Source organism: Alosa pseudoharengus, unplaced genomic scaffold (genome assembly GCF_046254945.1).
Source record: "Alosa pseudoharengus isolate Yale_2024_CS ecotype anadromous, Long Island Sound unplaced genomic scaffold, YU_APseudo_1.1 YU_APseudo_1.1_scf_21, whole genome shotgun sequence".
In the NCBI taxonomy this organism is placed as follows: Eukaryota; Metazoa; Chordata; class Actinopteri; order Clupeiformes; family Clupeidae; genus Alosa; species Alosa pseudoharengus.
The window spans coordinates 27,947,156-27,965,701 of NW_027468674.1; the positions used below are offsets into that span (position 1 = coordinate 27,947,156).

Consider the following 18,546-nt stretch of genomic DNA (forward strand, 5'->3'; position numbering starts at 1 on the left):
CACTGCCGTCTGGAGTACTTCAGGGCACTCAGCAGATTTATTGTTTAACAAAATTGAAACACACTCAGCCTGTGAGCGTGTGCTTATCAAAAGGACAAAAAGAAAAGACTAAACAAACTCAAAATATGCTGTTATAATTCATCTTGGGGGAAATGATGGATGCGTGCTGCTTTCAAGCATCAATAAATAGATAGTATCAATAAATAGATAAGATAGATAGATAAATAGATATCCTTTAAATGTATTTGTCCACATTAAACCTGGCACCATTTGAACATCAGAGGGTGTCACTACATTATGACTCCTCATGGTGGTGCTAATCTCACTAACAACAGCAGAGGGATCCGAGTTACCATGAGCTATACTGAGCACATTCACTTCAGATGAGTAAAATGGAAGCTGTGCTATCACAAAGAGGAAGTTGAACTGTCACTAAGTAAATAGTCCAGATGGTCTCTACATACTGTATGAAGCTGTGGTTTTGGAAAAAAGAAAGAACTGCCTTCGGATATTTCTGCATACTACTGCATGATAATGTTGCAATTTACTTTAAAGTGCTGAGCTGTTTCACGGTTGAAGTCATCGCTATTTGAATTAAATACTGTCACACAAGAAGACAAGAAGTGCATTCCTACTCTTCATCTGGACTGTGGTCATAACATCTACATCTTATAACTTAATCCCTGTTATATATTGTTCTTAAAGTATATGATTTTATTCTTGTTTGTCAAGCAATTCTACTATGTTTACATTCTTGTCTTGTTCAAAGTAATAGTTAATATTTAATAATAAGCAAAGCTATTGCACTGTTCAATCCCTGCACTATTCACTTTTGCACTACTACCATTGCACACACTCTACCATAGTACCTTATCTTGGTCAATGCATCACATGGTCAGTCAATACCAGACCTTTGTACCGGTAATCACTTCATAAAATGTTTAACTCTTTACATTTAAAAAATTCTGTGAGTGATTTTTATGTATGTGAGATATATGTGTGAGTGTGTTTGTTGTGTTATGGTTGTATAAGCTACTGGAAGCCTAAAATTTCCCTTGGGATGATTAAAGTATGTATGTATGTATGTATGTATGTATGTATGTATGTATGTATGTATGTATGCGTGTGTGTGTGTGTGTGTGTGTGTGTGTGTGTGTATCAATGTATCTATCTATCTATCTATCTATGAGGAAAGTGTTGTGTCTTGGTTTCCTTACACCTTTGCTATGCACACACTGCTGGTGGTTACTTGTGTTGGTGTCGCTGCATCAGTGTGTGTGTGTGTGTGAGAGCGCAGGTGTGTGTACCTGTGCGAGAGCAGCGTTCTGCATGCTGCGACTCTGTTTGACTGCGTCCTCATAGGCTGGCGGCTCTTTGCTCTTGGGGATGCTGGCGAAGGTGGTGGGCTGCAGGATAAAGGTGGGCTGGGACTGGACTGGGGACTGGACACAGACAGGAGGCATTATAGTACAGCACAACGCAGTGCAACAACACACCACACACACACACGCACACGCACACACACACACAACACAGCGCTTAAGGCATTATAGCACATGATGACCATAGCACATAGCACATATAGTCTACTGCAGATAAAACTATAGAGTTGAATTCAAATTATTGAAAAGTATTATGAATACAGACGGAGACATTATAATGGTGGTGGTACCTTGCTCAGAGGGCCATTGGAGACGTGTCCAGGAGAGCCCCGGGGAGAGAGCCTGTTGTCTGGGGAGGTGCTCAGGAAACACTGGGGCCCCTCTGGGCCTACCCGGCTCTCAGTGAGGCAGTGCTGGAAGCCAGAAGTGGTGCACACAGGCAGTGTCTGTATGGCAGAACATGCAGGGGGTCATGAGCACTTCACCAAATGTACAAAACTCGAAAACAAAACCAAGTCCTGTGTAACATCACACAATCTCACCTTAACCCAGACCTACACCTGACACGGATGAGCCCCCCCCCCCAATACAACACATACCAAACCAAAATGAACCCAGACCTTAAAGGGAAAACATCCCACAAAGGAGTCTCAACCAAAAGCGGTGTAAAGCAACTCAAAGCATTCCAACATGGACCAAAACCAGTACCTCACCCCCTCCCACCCCAGCATCCCAGTCTAATCCTGTACCGCATGAGTCAGACTTTTCCCAAACCACCAGGGAGCCTCCTTAACGAGCAGTGCTGCTCAGGTTAATCCTGTAAGTCACTCCATCTACCTCCTGCCTGTGTGTGTGTGTGTGTGTGGGCAAGTGTGCAGTGTGTGTGTGTGTGTGTGTGTGTGTGTGTGTGTGTGTGTGTGTAAGTGTGAATGTGAGTATGGTCCAGGTCAGGTGAGGCCGTGTTGGGTAGCGTTGGCTGACTGGCTAGCTGGCGAGGCTCCAGAGCTTGGGGCTGCCTTCTTTCAGCGAGAGTGCTATCGTTCTCATCACTCCCCCCCCCCCCTCCCCCCGAGCTTGGGTTCCCGTGGGTCTGCAGCCAGCTCCCTCCCTCGGCCAGGCGCCAAGCTCCTCGGGCCCGCCACCGCACCAGACCAGACACCTGGATCCTCCTCAGCCCTCCTCCTCTCACCTGCCCTGCGAGAGACGGACGCCCCACCTGCCTGCTAGCCTGGAGCTGTGGCGCTCTGGTGTGGCCGACACATGGCGCCAGGGACAAAGCTACAATTACACAAGGACGACGCTTCTGAAGCCGGTGGCAGCCTCCATCGGAGGTATGCTATTCAACAGGTCAATGACTGGCCAATGTGTCCAATGACACAAATGAGGCCCATGGGCTGTTAATCCAATTGAATGTGTTGTTTTGTATCTGAGGGAAAGTAATGGCACTGAGGTGAGACTAGAGCACTTCCACGATGGATGGCCTCAAATGACCACACACCCGACAAGTCAATCCCCGAGTCACCTGATAAGGCTCTCGCAGGCCTGGCTTTGATCGGCCTCCCAGACAATGATCTACGCTTGTTACTCAGATTCCTCGAGGACACCCGATATCCAGCCTTCTTCAATCACTCCTGCTCGTGTGTGGACGAGTGATCGAGTGAGTGTATGTGTGTGTATATGGAAAAACATGTCATGGGCTTATCTCGCTGAAAAATATGAGCTGGACAGACTTCTGACGGCATTGTGTAGCTCTGACCTTCAGATTTGAAACAAGGCAGGACAGATTTATCGGGTCTCCCAATAAAGTTGAAAAAAAAAAAAAAAATTTAAATAAACATCTGACTAAAGAAGTGAAGCAGAGCAGGATTTATGTTCCCTTCACAACAACAACCAAAAGAAAGAGACAGGTCTGAGAAACATATTTATGTGGCCAGAGTGATTGATTGAAGTTGTTGGATCGATGGTGAGCGTTGAGGGAACAGACTGACCTGCACTAAGTGGTTGTGGTTGGAGAGCTGCTGGGCGGAGGGGCTCTCTGCTTTGGGGGGCTGGGGCTGGAGCTGGGCCACGGGGGTCGGGATCAGGCCGGGGGTCTGGGGGGACACCGTCGCCTGGAGGATGGGCTGGCGGAGGCAGGGAGGGAGGGAGGGAGATACATTAACACAGCAACTGATTGATGTGGTAAATTAAATCTCTTCTGACAGTGCTTTCATGTCATATCGTAGTTGCCTTTGAAGTGGCTCAACTCCAAACAGACATGTACTTCAAATGATTCTTAAAGGGCACAGTGGCTTAATTGAAAATTGCAATGGCATTGGAGTCTTTCTGAGTCTCTTCACAGGAAACCAATTCATCTACAGTAGACCTGACCACTTACAGTAAAAACACTGTATGTACTAATAGCACACCTACTTAAGTCCAAAGAAACTAATGAGACTGTTCATCTATTAGGAATAAAAAAACTGGAACAACAAGCTCATGTCTCATCGACCAATCCATTCTGAGCCATTTAGGAGTTCAACAGCTTCCTCAGGGAACACCAACACTTCCTCCCATTTGTAGCAGCTTGACACAGACACACCCTATCCTAATATTCCCCAGCCAAATGGCTAGGTGTGCCAGAGCAGGACTGGAACTGCTACAGGAAATGTCTCCGTCCTCTAGGAAAGGGCTGGGACTCCACACACACAGCGGCCATTTTGTGCTGTCGTCATCCTGCGCTGAGGTCATTGTTTGAAATAGAGGGCCTGGATTTACAGTAAGTGACAGGCAAAGTACAAAGTCTAACTGAAGTCTAGCTGATTTAATAACCTGGCAAAATCTATTTGTAGATTTAATACCATGAGTCAGACCCTAAGCACAAACATCGGTGGGTCAGTTCACTGCTCCAACACGCCTCAGGATTGCTGTAGTTCATGCATGGGAAATGTCATTTTGAACCTAGTCCATGAATCTACTGTGTTGGCTGTGGGCTGTGAGAGATCGAGTAATGTGGGGGTACCTGTAGTTTGACACTGGTGACGGTGGGCAGCTGGATGGTGCCCGTGTTGTTGGGCAGCGAGACGGGCAGCACGATGGGCGTGCCGGCGTGCTGGGCGGCGATGAGGGCGGCCTGCGGCTGGGTCAGCACCTGTTGCATGCCCTGGTGGCTGATGACGAACTGGGGCAGCTGCTGAGGCTGAGGCTGAGGCTGGGGCGGCGCTGCGGAGATGCTGTTCACCTGGGCGGCGTGCGCCTCCTCCAGCTTGACCAGGCGCGGGGAGCCCTGTCCCCCCAGCGTGCAGTTGGCCGGCGCGCGGTGCTCAGTCTTTACCGGGGACACGGCGGCGAACAGGGGCGCGGGACCGCCGCGGGGGCCGCTCTCCGAGGAGGAGGAGGAGGCGCTCAGGACGAGAGGAGGAGGCGGCAGGGGAGGCGGGGCCGGCGTAGGAGGCTCCGATTGGCTGGGGCTGACGCCGCTCCTCTTCTCCACCTCCAGCTGCATCTTGAGCGCCTCCACCAGCCGCTGCTCGTGCTCCAGCTTGCGCAGGAGCTCCTCGATCTGCCGCTCCTTCTCGTGCAGCTGCCGGTCGCGCTCCTCCGGCGCCGGCGCCCGCCCGTTGACCGTCCCCGTCTGGCCGTCCGGGCCCGCCGCGGGGTCGTCCTTGGTGGGGTCGGTGGGCATGGGGGAGACGGGGGGCGTGGAGGCCATGCTCTCCGTGGGGGGATGCTGGCCCGGAGACAGAGAGGCCGTGGAGACCTCCATGGGCGTGCTGGTGGCGAGGGCGGCGGCAGAGCTGGCGGGGGTCGGGGGCGCGGGGCTGTCCTGGTAGGGCTTGAGCCGCTCGATGAGGTCCGTCTTGGTGCCAGAGACGGGCAGGCCACGCAGCTTCAGCTCCATCTTCAGCTCGGCCACCTGACAAAAACGACAACAAACCTGTTACGCTCAGCCGAGATCACACCACTAGACACTGAAAATAGGGACCGAGACATGGCCTCTGCCAGAGGTTTGCTGAAATCTACATGTTGTGTTGTCTTTTGAAAGGACTAGACAGAGAACAAAAATAAAACCAAAGAAGGTGGAACACATGAAGTGTGACCTCAAAAGACAAACACAAGTTCCAGTATGGAAGTGTATAAAATAACTGCACACTTCTGACCTCAGAGGCTTCAGATGCAGGGTAGGAAATTAACTTTTCAAAATGTGAACATCTACCAGCCACTGACAGAAAATTGGTTCAAATTCATCATCATTATCTTGTTTCTAAAAATCAGATGGCTACTCTCATTGGTTACCAGCATTTGGCTGATGCTAACTTCCAGATGCAATGTGCACACTAAATGTGCACACTAAATGTGCGCCGCAACTAAGCGCTGCTCACCTTCATCTCTTCCAGGTTGGCAGGTAGCGTGCCCACCTTGCGGTTGCTGGGGTTGTGGTTGGGTTTGGCAGGGGCTGCCGTGGGCGCGGCAGGGGCAGCCGTGGGCAGTGACACCACGATGGAGGCGGGCAGACTGCCGGTGCTGTTCAGAGCCACCGCCGCACCTCCAGTCTGACCCTCCACTACCGGCCTGTAGACGGACAAACGGACAGACAGAGAGAGAGAGAGAGAGAGAGAGAGAGAGAGAGATGGAGGGAAACATTTAGAGAAAGAAAAGTGGAAAGAAAGAGATGGAATGAAATGGGTAGAGAAAGAAAAGCAGGGGAGAGAAAGAGAGAGAGAGAGAGAGGGAGAGAGAGAAAGAAAGAAAGAGGAAGTAAAGTCATGGAGAGATATGAGGAGGTACAGTAAAGACGAGGGAGCAAAGAAGGAAATGGAGATGGAAAGAGAGATAGAACAAGGAGACAGATTGAGAGAGGAGAGGTGGGGGGGTAGAGTGAAGTGCAGAGAGAGGGCAGGAGGAAGGAAGGAGAGATGAAGAAAAAGGCATTAAGGGAAGGAAGGAGTGATGGAGAGAAAGAGAGAGAGGAGGAGAGGGGGGGGGGTTATTATTAAGCACCGGAGGAAACAACTCTTCCGCTCACTGTTCTGTTCTGCCTCTCTCCCTCCCTCCCTCCCTTTCTCTCTCCCTCCCTCCCTCTCTCTCTCCCTCTCTTTGTCCCTCTCTCATTCAATAAACAAACGCTTAAACGCTCAAACAATGCTCAGGCAGAACCAGAACTGGAGTCCAAATAAATCCACCACATGTGCCACCTGCGTACAACCAGCGGAACAGGAAGCTGGACCCTCCCCCGCATCCGTCAATTAATTGATATTGCCGAACCGGACTTGTTATTGGAAACTCGGTAATTGTCCCGTGGGCAATTGGAAAAAACAACATTAGTGTTTCAAGCCATTTTGCGGCTTGATAAACATTCATAACCTTTATACATCTGGTGACAAACGTGGGCCAAAATGGCCCAAAATGGTAAGCCACCAGCAGGCCATTAGATATGCTGTGGGTGCCTTCTCCTCAGCCTGAGGTCAGATGCGACTCCAAGCAGACCGATCCCAACTGAGGAACGGGGCCAGACCTTAGACATCAGCATATCAATTATGCACAGTCTCACACAGGCCTGTGCTTAGTCATCAGCTCCTATGGATGTGGTTTCTGCTGTTCTATACTGTATTTAAGGGCCTAGTGCACTCTGGCAGTCGTCCCCTTTCAGATGGATTGCATGTGGTCAAACAGGGCACATATCTTTGCAAGAGCATCATTCCTGCTCTACGTATTATTCATACATACTTACAGAAAGCTTACATTTTGTGGGTCTATGAATCACACTGATATGTGGCTATGATGTGCTTTGCTATACTAAACTTCAATCGAAACTGTAATAAAGCCCCTTTCTTTATTCACCAATAATAATTCACCAATCTAAAATATTTGCTTAACGATACTTACAATACCAAACAAAAACAGAATGCTAAAATGGATAGTTCCAGTTCTTGATTCTGATTGGCTGGTGTTCACAGCCATTGTAACTCTGCAACCCTTCACGTTTACCACATTGCGTTCTAAATTACTAATTATTGCATATTGCTGCATCTGTGTTGCTTGGCAACTATTCAGCTAGAATAAATATATTTCTTGACGGAATGATCATTTATGAATTACTAAATATAGTTTTTTGTTGCTGCATGCGTCTTACATTTTATGGAACTTTGCCAGATATGTGTATTAACCGTCACACCAGCTGTTCCAAAATGACTGAACACTACCCCTCCTAGGGCTTATTGCTTAAATAACCCAAGCTGAGCAGAAAGATTTTTTCATTATCTCTTCCAAATCAATTACCACGCTCACACTTCAAACGCATCTATCTAATGGCACTTAAACAGCTACGTGCAGAAATCATCAAAGCCCTTTCGTAAAGTCCCGCGGGGGTGGGTCAAGCGGCGGTGGCCGTGACGTACTTGAGTGGCGCGGGCAGGATGGCCTGGTAGTTGTAGTGCTGCTGCTGCTGCTGGCTGATGATCTGCAGCTGCAGGAAGAGCTGCTGCTGCTGGAGCAGCCGGGCGTAGGACGAGTCCATGGGAGCCTCGTGGAGCTCCTGCTTCTGGTCTGGCGGGATGTACTGGTGGTACTTGAGCTTCTTGACGCGCGGCTTGGCCTCCTTGCTCTTCTTGCTGCGGCTCTTGTCTCCTGGCAGCTTGGGCTGGCTTTGCTGTAGAGAGGGGAGGAGAGGAGGAGAGGAGAGGAGAGAAGAGAGATGGAGAGGGAAGAAGAGAGAGAGAGTGAAAGAGAGAGAGAGAGAGAGAGAGAGAGAGAGAAAGGAGATTGAAAAGGGCAGACAAAGAGAGGAAGATGAATGGGGGAGACAGAAGGTCAGAAAAGCTGGGAGAATGAGTCACTTGTGGTTGAAGAGATGCTCACAACACCAGCATTTGTTTTGTTATGGGCCCAGATGGCACTCAGCAGGGGGTTTGCGTGAGGCAGCAGTCTCACCTTCACCAGCGTGGGAGCGGGCTTTGTCGGGGCAGGAGTGGTGGGCGTCTGAGGGATGGCGGAGGCGGCCGGGGGGTGCGGTGGCGGCGGCGGCAGCAGCGGCGGAGGCTCGCTGCTGGGGAAGGGCTTGAAGAAGTCGGACACGGCCTGGGGGACCGGGGGACTCGGCTGTCGACAAAAACAGAAGCGGATGAGAAAAAACACGTTCGCCACAACCGCCGCCGAGGAAGAAAAGGAAGAGGAGGATTTCATGACTCTGCACTTCAGAGGAAGCCAGCTTCAGATGTGCCGCTGAATGCAATGAGTCATCTCTCCAGGTGCACTTCATTATCATATCAAGGATTCCACTCTTTGTGGAATGGGACACCGCATGCAGTCAGGCAGAGTGTGTGTGTGTGTGTGTATACATTTGTGTGTGTGTGTGTGTGTGTATACGTGTGTGTGTGTGTGTGTGTGTGTGTGTGTGTGTGTGTGTGTGTGTGTGTTATCTGTTCTAACGTGTATGGTGCACATATGGTGCAGTGCACCACACTCTGTCTGGTTGTGGTCTAGTGTCTGAGCACTGAGCTGACTGTGCCATTGTCTGGCTGTGGTGCTCGTGCTGTGTGTGACTGTGGTGCAGTCCAAGAGCTCAGAGCGCTGTGTGCGCGTGTGTGTGTGTGCGTGTGTGTGTGTGTGTGTGTGTGTGTGTGTGTGTGTGTGTGTGTGTGTGTGTGTGTGTGTGTGTGTGAGCGCACATGTGTCTGTGTGTGACTTTGGTGCAGTCCAAGTACTCAGAGCAGTGTGTGTGTGTGTGTGTGTGTGTGTGTGTGTGTGTGTGTGTGTGTGTGTGTGTGTGTGTGTGTGTGTGAGCGCACATGTGTCTGTGTGTGACTGTGGTGCAGTCCAAGTGCTCTGGCTCTGACTGGTGCTGTGGTGTGGTGTTCAGTGGGAGGTGGTTGCAGTTTGTACCCGTGCTGTGGTGCTGGCTATAGGAGAGGGTGTCTCTGGCAGCCTGCTGTCTGCTGGAGACGGGGCGGAGCACTGGGACTCCTGGCTGGCCGGCTGTTCCGGCGAGAGCGCGTCGCTGCTGTCCTCCTCAAACTCCAGCGTCTTTGGGTACTGCATCTGACCATCTGGAGGAACGATGGTGGGGAGACTGTCACTGGATGTTTCTGGACAGTAGCAGGTTAGGTGGGTTAGCTACAAAAGAATACACAGTATGCATGTGTGTCTGTGTGTTGTGTATCATATGTGTGTGTGGGTGGTGGTGAGCTATGAGTATGCATGTGAGTTTGTTATGTGTGTGTGTTTGTGTGTGTGTGTGTGTGTGCGCACATGTGTCTGTGAGTATCTGAAATGTATTAATGATTCATCCTAGTAGAGGCACATTTTTTATACACGGTTGACACCAAGAACACATTTTCTCATTCGACTGGCAGGCCCTCGGCCTGCTCTGATCTATCGACTGCATTCCTCCTGTCCCAGAGCTGTGGCACAGTGCCATCAATACTCCTCTTATCAGGGCCGTGACAAAGGCTGCACCTGAAGGCCAAAGCCCACAGCACATGTAGGCAGGCGCATATTTCTCTTCAAACCTCCAGATTTATGTCATTTTTTTTTATCTAAAGGGGTCCTGTGACAAACAAAGTGCTGTCACTACGCCGCCACGTTGAGTATACGCTCTGTGGTCTGACACACCAGTTAGCTCGGCTCTTAAGCTTTGTGCTTTGACTTGCTGAAGTGGGGGACAGTAGGGTGTGGACGGTGGTGGGCAAGCTGGAGGTTTATTACCCCACTGAGACTGAGAGTTCACTCTCTCCCTTGGCCAAATTATTTGCTAGAATCACTATATAATTACTTACGCGCTGTGTTGTGTGTGTGTGTGTGTGTGTGTTTATGTGTATGTGTGTGTGTGTGTGTGTGTGTGTGTGTGTGTGTGTGTGTGTGTGTGTGTGTGTGTGTGTGTGTATGTGTGTGTATGTGTATGGCAGTCTGAGGTATCATGGTTACCGATGATGGCCTCTTTGAGGCTGGAGTCCACAGGCAGGATGTTCTTCTCCACCAGCTCCATAGGGCCGGGCCGCTGGGCCAGCTTCTCATTAAGGTCATCGGCCAGCCGTGCCCGCTTCAGCTTCAGCTGGGTGGCCTGCAGAGAAGGCTCCGCGAGCGTCTCTGCAAGAGTGTGTGGGGGGGGGGGGGGGGACCAATCAGCGAGCGAAACAGCAATCTTCACTTCACTTCCCTTCACTTCACACATGAGGGAAGTAACAGGGCGTCTGAAAACTGGACTAAAGCCTCTTAATGAGAGGCGTAATTCAGTAAATATTTGGTTGCCTTTCCAAGCATTAGGATCTACATTAGTCAAACATGACATAACAAAACACAGGCAGCTACAGAATTAATAACTGTTGGATTTCTGGTAAAGCTATGTGGTTATTTATTGGCCTTCTGGGAAAAGATACATCAGTCTCCATTTGCCTGAACTAAAGGGGCTGGGGTTCCCTGAGGAGAGCAGAGGAGAAGAGAGGAGAGGAGAGGAGAGGAGAGGAGAGAAGAGGAGAGGGGAGAGGAGAGGAGAGGAGAGGAGAGGAGAGGGGAGAAAAGAGGAGAGGAGGAGAGGGGAGGGGAGGGGAGAGGAGAGGAGAGGGGAGAAAAAGGGAGAGAGAGGAGAGAGAAGAGTGGAGAGGAGAGATGAGAGGAGAGGAGAGGAGAGGAGAGGAGAGAGGAGACCGGAGAGGGGAGAAGAGAGGAGAGGAGAGTAAAGGAGAGAGAAAAGCGGAGAGATGAGAGGAGAGGAGAGGAGAGAGAAGAGTGGAGAGGAGAGGAAAAGAGAGTATTTTGTGCATTCCACAAATAAAAACTGTTGGCTTTCTGGTAAAGCTACGTGGTTATTTATTGGTCTGCCAGGAACAGATACATCAGTCTCCATTTGCCTGAACTAAAGGGGCTGGGGTTCCCTGAGGAGAGCAAACATGAGATGAGAGGAAAGGAGAGGAGAGGAGAGAGGAGGAGAGAGGAGAGAGAAGACCGGAGAGAAGAGAAGAGGAGAGGAAAGGAAAGGAGAGAGGAGAGGAGAGGAAAGGAGAGAGAAGAGTGGAAAGGAGAGGAGAGAGAAGAGTGGAGAGGAGAGATGAGAGGAGATAGGTCAGGAGAGAAGAAGAGAAGAGAGGAGGAGAGGAGCGGCGAGGGCAGGAGAAGAGAGGAGAGGAGAGGAGAGGAGAGGAGAGGAGAGGAGAGGAGAGAAGAGGAGAGGAGAGGAGAGGCTCACCTTGCAGTATGTGCATGCGCACCAGCTCTGACCTCTCGGGCCGACTACGGATCTTGTGCTTCAGGAAATTTTCCGTCTGCGGGAGGAGATGTGTTAATCAGGGGTGAATAGTCACACACACACACCCATAAAAACACCCCCCCATACACACACACACACAAACACAGACACACTTCAAAGGATTATACCTCTCCATTCAACAAATACACCATTCAAAAAGGGTAGAAGAAGAGGAGGGGGTGTCTACAAGTGCGCCTTCAAAGAGACATGAAAGCCTGGCAAATGACGTGATAAGCGAAAGAGGGCTATACACACACACACGCACAGGATCAGCCCCATACTAAAGCCATGACGCTTCATTCAACAGATAATCCATTGAGAAAGCGGGCTGGGGCAGACCGAGAGGCCCTGAGAGGACCCTATGCAGACGCACATGAAAGCCCAGGCCTAATCATAAACACATTCATAGGCGCTGGGACAACGCCGCCACTCTCCATCACTATGATCCATAGGTGTCACATTACAGGTCCAGGCCCTGGATCTCTCAGTGATCTACTGGGGTTTAGTGGGGATGTGCTGCTGATGGAGGCCCAGTGGGAGGGAGAGGTGCTGGGGATGGGGATAGGGATGGGGATGGGGGTGGGGGGGGGAGGCTGGCTCTTACCCTGGCTCTCTCCAGGCTCCGGATCTGCTCGTGGAACGCTGCCGGGCTCTTCAGGGCTGCGAGGAGAGATACATTTTGAGTTTGACACACAGAGAGTCTCTCGCTCTCCGCTTCCCTCACACACACACACACACACACACACACACACACACACACACGCGCACACGCGCACACGCGCACACACACACACACACACACACGCAGATATGCATTCCACACATAAAAACAGAAGCAGTCACACACAGACAGGCTGAGGCGTCGTGGAGAAAGGGTAATTCTGGGATTAGTCCAAAAGGACTGGAGAGGGGCTACTGTTACTACGGTGACGTGTGTGTGCGGCTGCTCCCGGAGTGACTAAAGCTCTATCTGCGCAATCTCTCCACGGGCTCAGTTTCCACTTCATAATGAAGACAGATGTGAGCAATCTCCTGCCCACTCCGCACCTATCCATCACGCCAGACACTCACAACGCTGCCAGCAGTGCATACACACCTTCGCAAGCACAACACACACACACGCTCACAAGCATGTGCATGCACTCAAAAGCAAACACTTCCCTCCCACACACAGACACATGCACGCATACTCACAAGTGCACATGCACTCACACATGTACGCACTCTCTCACACACACACACACACACACACACACACACACACACACACACACACACACACACACACACACACACACTCTAGCTTGGGCTGGCAGTCACACTGCAGAGTGGCTTTAGTTGCATACTTTTGGAAAACTCGGCTTGTTGTGATGCCATTTTGGCCAGCTCTGCTTATTTAGATTTGGCCTTGGTGTGATAATGCCACAGACCCTTTTTACGAGCACAAGGTAATGACTCGGGGCTACTTATTCTCCACCTGTGGGGGGTCAAAGGCATTCCAGCCAACACTATTTGTAAATACACAGGGACAAAAACAAAACAGTCAGTCTAATAGTATTGTAATGACCATGTATTACTCTAATAGTATCACAATGGCAAATGGACAACAAAAACGCTCAGTTGGTTCAACTCGGGAGTTACATCAGCGGATGAGACGAAGGAGGTATTTTATATTCCCTCATAGAAAAATAACAGTGTTAGTGTAGAGTGTAGAGAGAGAGTGCGGCCAAATAAGGGCTAATGTCTTTAGCATGAAGCATAACTGGGATGAAATGGAGTGAGGCTGGAGCTGCACGCCACTGCATGCGCTGGCACAGGGGCCCGGCGGGTACTCACGTGGCATGATGCCCTGGTCTACGAGCTGCTCTCGCGTGCGTCTCTGCTGGAGCCTCAACTGGAGCACTGCAGACGGGAGGGAGAGAGAGAGAGGGAGAGAGAGAGAGGGAGAGAGAGAGAGGGAGAGAGAGAGAGAGAGGGAGAGAGAGAGGGAGAGAGAGAGAGGGAGAGAGGGAGGGTAGGAAGGAAGACAGAGACTGGGATGAGCTTCCTCAGTGTAAAAACAATTGCCCAATGATCTCCACACAGGAGGATATCATCTCGTGAACAGACAAATGTGCACACACACACACACACACACACACACACACAACACAGGCTGGACTCACTCGAGAAACCCCCCCACACTTCCTTTCTGGCAAGGCCACATTACATAACACCCAATTGAACAAACACAATTATTCCTGTCGCCCATAGAAGTGATTGACTCTCACTTATTGTTACTAACTCAACATTACCCCACCTTAGCATCACAGTAGAAGGTCCATTCCATATAGCATTTGAAATGCCAGGCTATGGGAGGTTTCTGCCAGTGTTTTACCAGTATGAGGTAATCCATGTTTCTGTCTAATTAGATTTAATGGCCTGCACTGGACAGCATGTATCAAAAAGTATGTTTTTTTTTGTGTGTGTGTTGGTTTCCAAAATGCAGATAAGTGCTTCACGAATAGCTCCCTCAGCCTGAGTAAAAATGTCTCCTTGGGAACATTTACCCTGATGGACTGCGTAACTGCTACTGAAAATGTTTAAAACAGCCTCCACGTGAGAGAGCAGTGAATGTGGCTGGAAACGGCCAAAACCACTGTCCATCACCTCTCGAGTCTCTCGGTCCGCCTGGAGCGAATGACGTCAGCCCAGGGTCAGAGGATTAAATGGGCAGGGGAGCAAGAGAAGGCCACAAAGCCATAAGGAACTCCCGTTTTAACGCACAAGGCCACTTTCGAAGGTCACAGAGCTGCCCACTCAATCGACTCGAGCTGGACGCAAAAAAACGGCGTTCGTAACCCAGAGCTGGTTAAAATGTTACACATTTGTGCCGGAAGACGCGCTTTTTAAGTTGAAAAAGGTTGCAGTTAAGATGTGTCCTCAAGAGCCGCTGGTAGCCGTCTCTGTCAACACAGAGCCCACAGAGGGGAAAGTCCAATCTCCTTGGTCGCAAAATGGATGAGCCAAGATTAGGCTGGCTGTCGGAGAGAGCGGCGTGACAGTGAGAATTCATGTCTGCCGTGATGTTTTTGGACCCAGACACAGACTGCCAAACTCTGCCAACTTCTGCAAAGATAATTATGGTTTGTTCGGCTGCTGACAGACCTACTAAGTGCAAAAAAGGCAACAAAAAAAATATCTTTGAGATTAGTTTGCCAAAAAAATAACCTGACTGCCAGGCATCTGCGTTGTGCCTTCTCTGGCTTTGCACCTAAATCACTTCACTGAATCCAAGCCAACCAAGAGTAGCAGTATTTTGACTGAAAGTTGTCAAAGGTACATCTGAACTTACTCCACAACTTCTCCTCCTTCTCAAAACCACATGCTATGGATCAACCACAACACTACGCTCTAGTTTGGGATATTTTATACGGAATACTTCAAATATTTCGGAAAACAAACACAGACCTCCAAGGCCTTCCAGAGCCTTCCTCTTGCTTGCTGAAGAGGAGAAGACACGAGACAGTCTCTCATCTCACCACATTTGATATTTAACTAAAGATGACTCAGTTCAGATAACACTGTCTGGCTGGTTGTATTATCATGTCGTTGGGGTGGTCCCCCCACCTCCAGAGTGAATCTGCTGATTCTCCGCCAGGGTTGACTCATCTAAGCTGTGGTTGGACTACCAGCGAGTTGCACCCCCCCCCCCCATACACACACACACACACACACACACACTTAGAGGGATGGGAACAATCACCAGCCGCTTCCTGTTTGGTCTGCTGTGGACGACGTTTCCTTACGGTTAGGCTAATCGTTGAGTGAGAAAAACTGCACGCTTTTCAAACAAAAACGTCTGAGCAGATGCAAAACAATAGGAAGGCTGAGGAGGATTTACTGGTATCAAAGCGGAATACCACTGGCATGTCAGCACGCATAAAGACACACACACAGACACGTGCACACAAACACACACACACACACACACACACGCACACACGCACACAAACACATAACACACAAATTGATTCATTTCCGAGAACTGAAAGCAGATGCAGTCACTGATAGGTAAACCTATAGTGTTAACCTCACTAAATCAAAATAAAATCTGTGACATAATAGTGTGACAAATCGTGACAAATACTCTCCACACTTTCTCCCATTTAGACATCAGTACATCATGAAAAGAACAAACTGAAAACCGCATCCCAGCTCCACTACAGCATTCAGCGGTCAATAACGGCATAATAAAGAGGAGAGTGACCAGCACCTGATGGGCAAGCGGCTCTGCAAATCGGACGCGTCTCCAGTCCTAGACAGGCCATGCTTGTCCCTGGGCCGGCCGCTGCTAGGTCGGGATGCTAGTGCTCAGCTTCCACCCACTGCCACACTGCCGCACGGAGAAGAGCCAGGGGAAAAGGCCTGGACGGAGCTCACTCCTTGGTGTGCCTTCACTAAATCACTGCCTCCTTCATGCTCCTTCGTCTTTTCTCTTTCTCTCCTTTTCTTTCTTTCTCTCTCTCCCTCTCTCTCACACACTCTGTTTCTCTCTGGGAGAGCTTGCTAACAAAGTTGTGAGTACTTCCCTCTAGTAGGAGGAGAGGAAGGCAGGGAGTATTCACACACACACACACACACACAGACACGGCATGGCTGTGTTAACCCTTACCTCCCCAAGCACAGCGCGAACATACCACACTATACCACAAGCAAAACAAGCCTTGCTCATGACGACTAGTTTACACAGCCAGTTCCACAAAATGAAAACAGTAATCTTAAAAGTGATCTTAGATGTCTTCTCCCTGAGAGACATTCGTACTGCTGGGAGATTCGATTTAATTAAAGATTTTATCAAAATTCTTTTTTTTTACATTTGGTTGAGGTCATTCAAAAGAGGTCTCACAAAACAATTGAAAAATAATGGAACCCGCCTTGGTGGCATGACAGCATAACAGCAAAGCACATGTTTAGGTTTAGCCAAGTCTGGGAAATGTAAAGTAAAGACTATCATTTTACTGAGGACAGATACATCATGACGGAACCTAAACCTCTCATAACTGATCTGGTCCGATGTACATCTGACCCAGTTCCAAATAAATCGCCACTTAAAACAACAACTGACCACAGGACGGCCACACAGCGTAGTAGAGAAGTGGGAGACTGGCAGTGGGGGCTGTGCGTGATGTGGGGGCGGCTGTGCCACTGGGGAGGAAGAGGGTGGAAAAGTTTCCAGCCGGTGACCCGTGCCGTACGCTGCCCTGTCGGGCGGGTTAAAGTGTGTCTGTGTATCTTTACCCGTGTGTGAGTGTGAATGTGTGAGTGGGCCTGTGATAGATAGAAAGCATGTCTGTGCGTATGAGTATGAGTAAGCAAGTGTGAGTGCATGAGTGTGTGTGTGTGTGTGTGTGTGTGTGTGTGTGTGTGTGTGTGCGTGTGTGTGTGTGCGTATATATGTCTAGGTGGGGGTCTGTGAGCTGCCAGTCTGCTGAAAGTAGCGCTGACCTCCTGGGTGAATCAGTCTCAGCCTCAGTGACCCCACGCTGAGGTCAGGGGAATCAACGCAGCCACACTGCAAGCCCTGTGCGTCATCCTCACCTCACCCTGCTGTCGCAACACTTCCTCCCAACGCTGAACCCCCAGCTACCAGATATTTTGCAATGCTATCATTTTGCCATTCACGAGAAAGCAGATAAGTCACTAAAAAGTCAACGTCACCAACTGCCTGCAGAGAGCTATGGAAGTGGTGGCATTTCCAATTGTGAAGAAATGAATATATAACCATCAAATGAAGGTTTAAGTCGTTAAAAGAGGGTCATAATTAAGTGATTAGGACATATCCTACCACTGTTGGATGAGTCTGAACAGTGTTTGTTCAGAGCACTTGTAACATCTGGAGACCACCTAGGCGAAGAATGTGAAGTATGTAAATGTTTGTGTGAAAATATTTTTTTTTTTCCCTGTTCTGTTTCTCATAAATGTACGTTTGATGTCATCATCATGGTTTTAAAAGGATCCCAGAGCACATGACCTTCACAGCTTCGGAGGTGTAAGGTGACAACATGATTGACGCTGCTTTGAAACACCCCGTAGGGTCTAAGTAATTACAGGATCACGGCTGGGCCTGTAAGGAATGAATGGCCACTTACAAATGAATAATAAGGTCCTGACTTACTGAACGGGATTAGATTTAAAATGTGGACCTTCTGATTAAAACCGTTGTTGTTGTTTTCTCAAGCTGAAATTCCACTGCACCCATATTTCCTTTCTCATACCATCCGATGGACACTCAAAAACTATTGTGATGTTTGGCACCCGCTTCCTCTGTGGGGCCCTAATAATGTCTGCTGTGAGGAGTTTTGGGGGAGCCGAGTATAGAGCAGCCATTGGAGGGCCCAGAGGCACGCTGCAGTGGAGACTGACATCATCAAGCATCTGGTGTATAGTGATCTAAAAATACTCTTCATAGTCCCTGAATAGCGTGAGAAGCAGCGCTATGTTGTTTCAAACTGTGCTCTCTTGGCGGACAAGCGGCGGTGATTGGATCAGACGCACGATTCCAAGCTTAGCCAGGCTGTATAGTGAGTGAGGGGCGTTGTGATACCACTACGTTACATCACTGAGGTGTCGTAGCTGAGGAACAAGATGTCTTCTTCACCATAGCTGATGGTTATGACTGAGCGACCACATCATATAGCAGATAGCCCCACGCTAGCACAACCAGCCACAGGTCATCATCCTACATCTACACTATATGTTGATCCAATTACATCTCTCTTTCTTTAGCCCTTTCTATCTCCATTAGGCTTTCGTTCTGTCCAATAAACTTTCACTGTCTCAGTTATGTTTTCTCTCGCTATCTCAATAGACTAAAAAGAGAGCGAAAAACTCCCGGAATAGACAGTAGACCAAAACAAGAATTCTGCAGACACACTGTGAAATCGATACAAATAAACAAGCTGA

At 49.4% G+C, this 18,546-nt stretch overlaps 1 protein-coding gene across 6 annotated transcripts in view; it reads right to left on the reverse strand.

The window, feature by feature from the left end:
* mrtfba (myocardin related transcription factor Ba) overlaps positions 1 to 18,546 on the reverse strand; it is a 38,709-nt gene that overhangs the window by 6,143 nt on the left and 14,020 nt on the right. The window contains exons 1-13 of one of the 6 annotated variants that reach the window (XM_076298437.1): positions 15,857 to 16,374; positions 13,438 to 13,503; positions 12,206 to 12,261; positions 11,542 to 11,617; positions 10,284 to 10,445; positions 9,243 to 9,445; positions 8,292 to 8,459; positions 7,760 to 8,010; positions 5,744 to 5,933; positions 4,384 to 5,277; positions 3,371 to 3,505; positions 1,673 to 1,828; positions 1,308 to 1,442 (exon numbers count right to left, since the gene is read on the reverse strand). In XM_076298437.1, the coding sequence (XP_076154552.1) occupies positions 1,308 to 1,442; positions 1,673 to 1,828; positions 3,371 to 3,505; positions 4,384 to 5,277; positions 5,744 to 5,933; positions 7,760 to 8,010; positions 8,292 to 8,459; positions 9,243 to 9,445; positions 10,284 to 10,445; positions 11,542 to 11,617; positions 12,206 to 12,261; positions 13,438 to 13,503; positions 15,857 to 15,911 (2,547 nt within the window). In that variant the 5' untranslated portion in view covers positions 15,912 to 16,374. Of the gene's footprint in view, positions 1 to 1,307; positions 1,443 to 1,672; positions 1,829 to 3,370; positions 3,506 to 4,383; positions 5,278 to 5,743; positions 5,934 to 7,759; positions 8,011 to 8,291; positions 8,460 to 9,242; positions 9,474 to 10,283; positions 10,446 to 11,541; positions 11,618 to 12,205; positions 12,262 to 13,437; positions 13,504 to 15,856; positions 16,375 to 18,546 lie in introns of those variants that run through there. The other 5 variants (XM_076298436.1, XM_076298435.1, XM_076298434.1 and 2 more) reach the window with 5 other exon arrangements.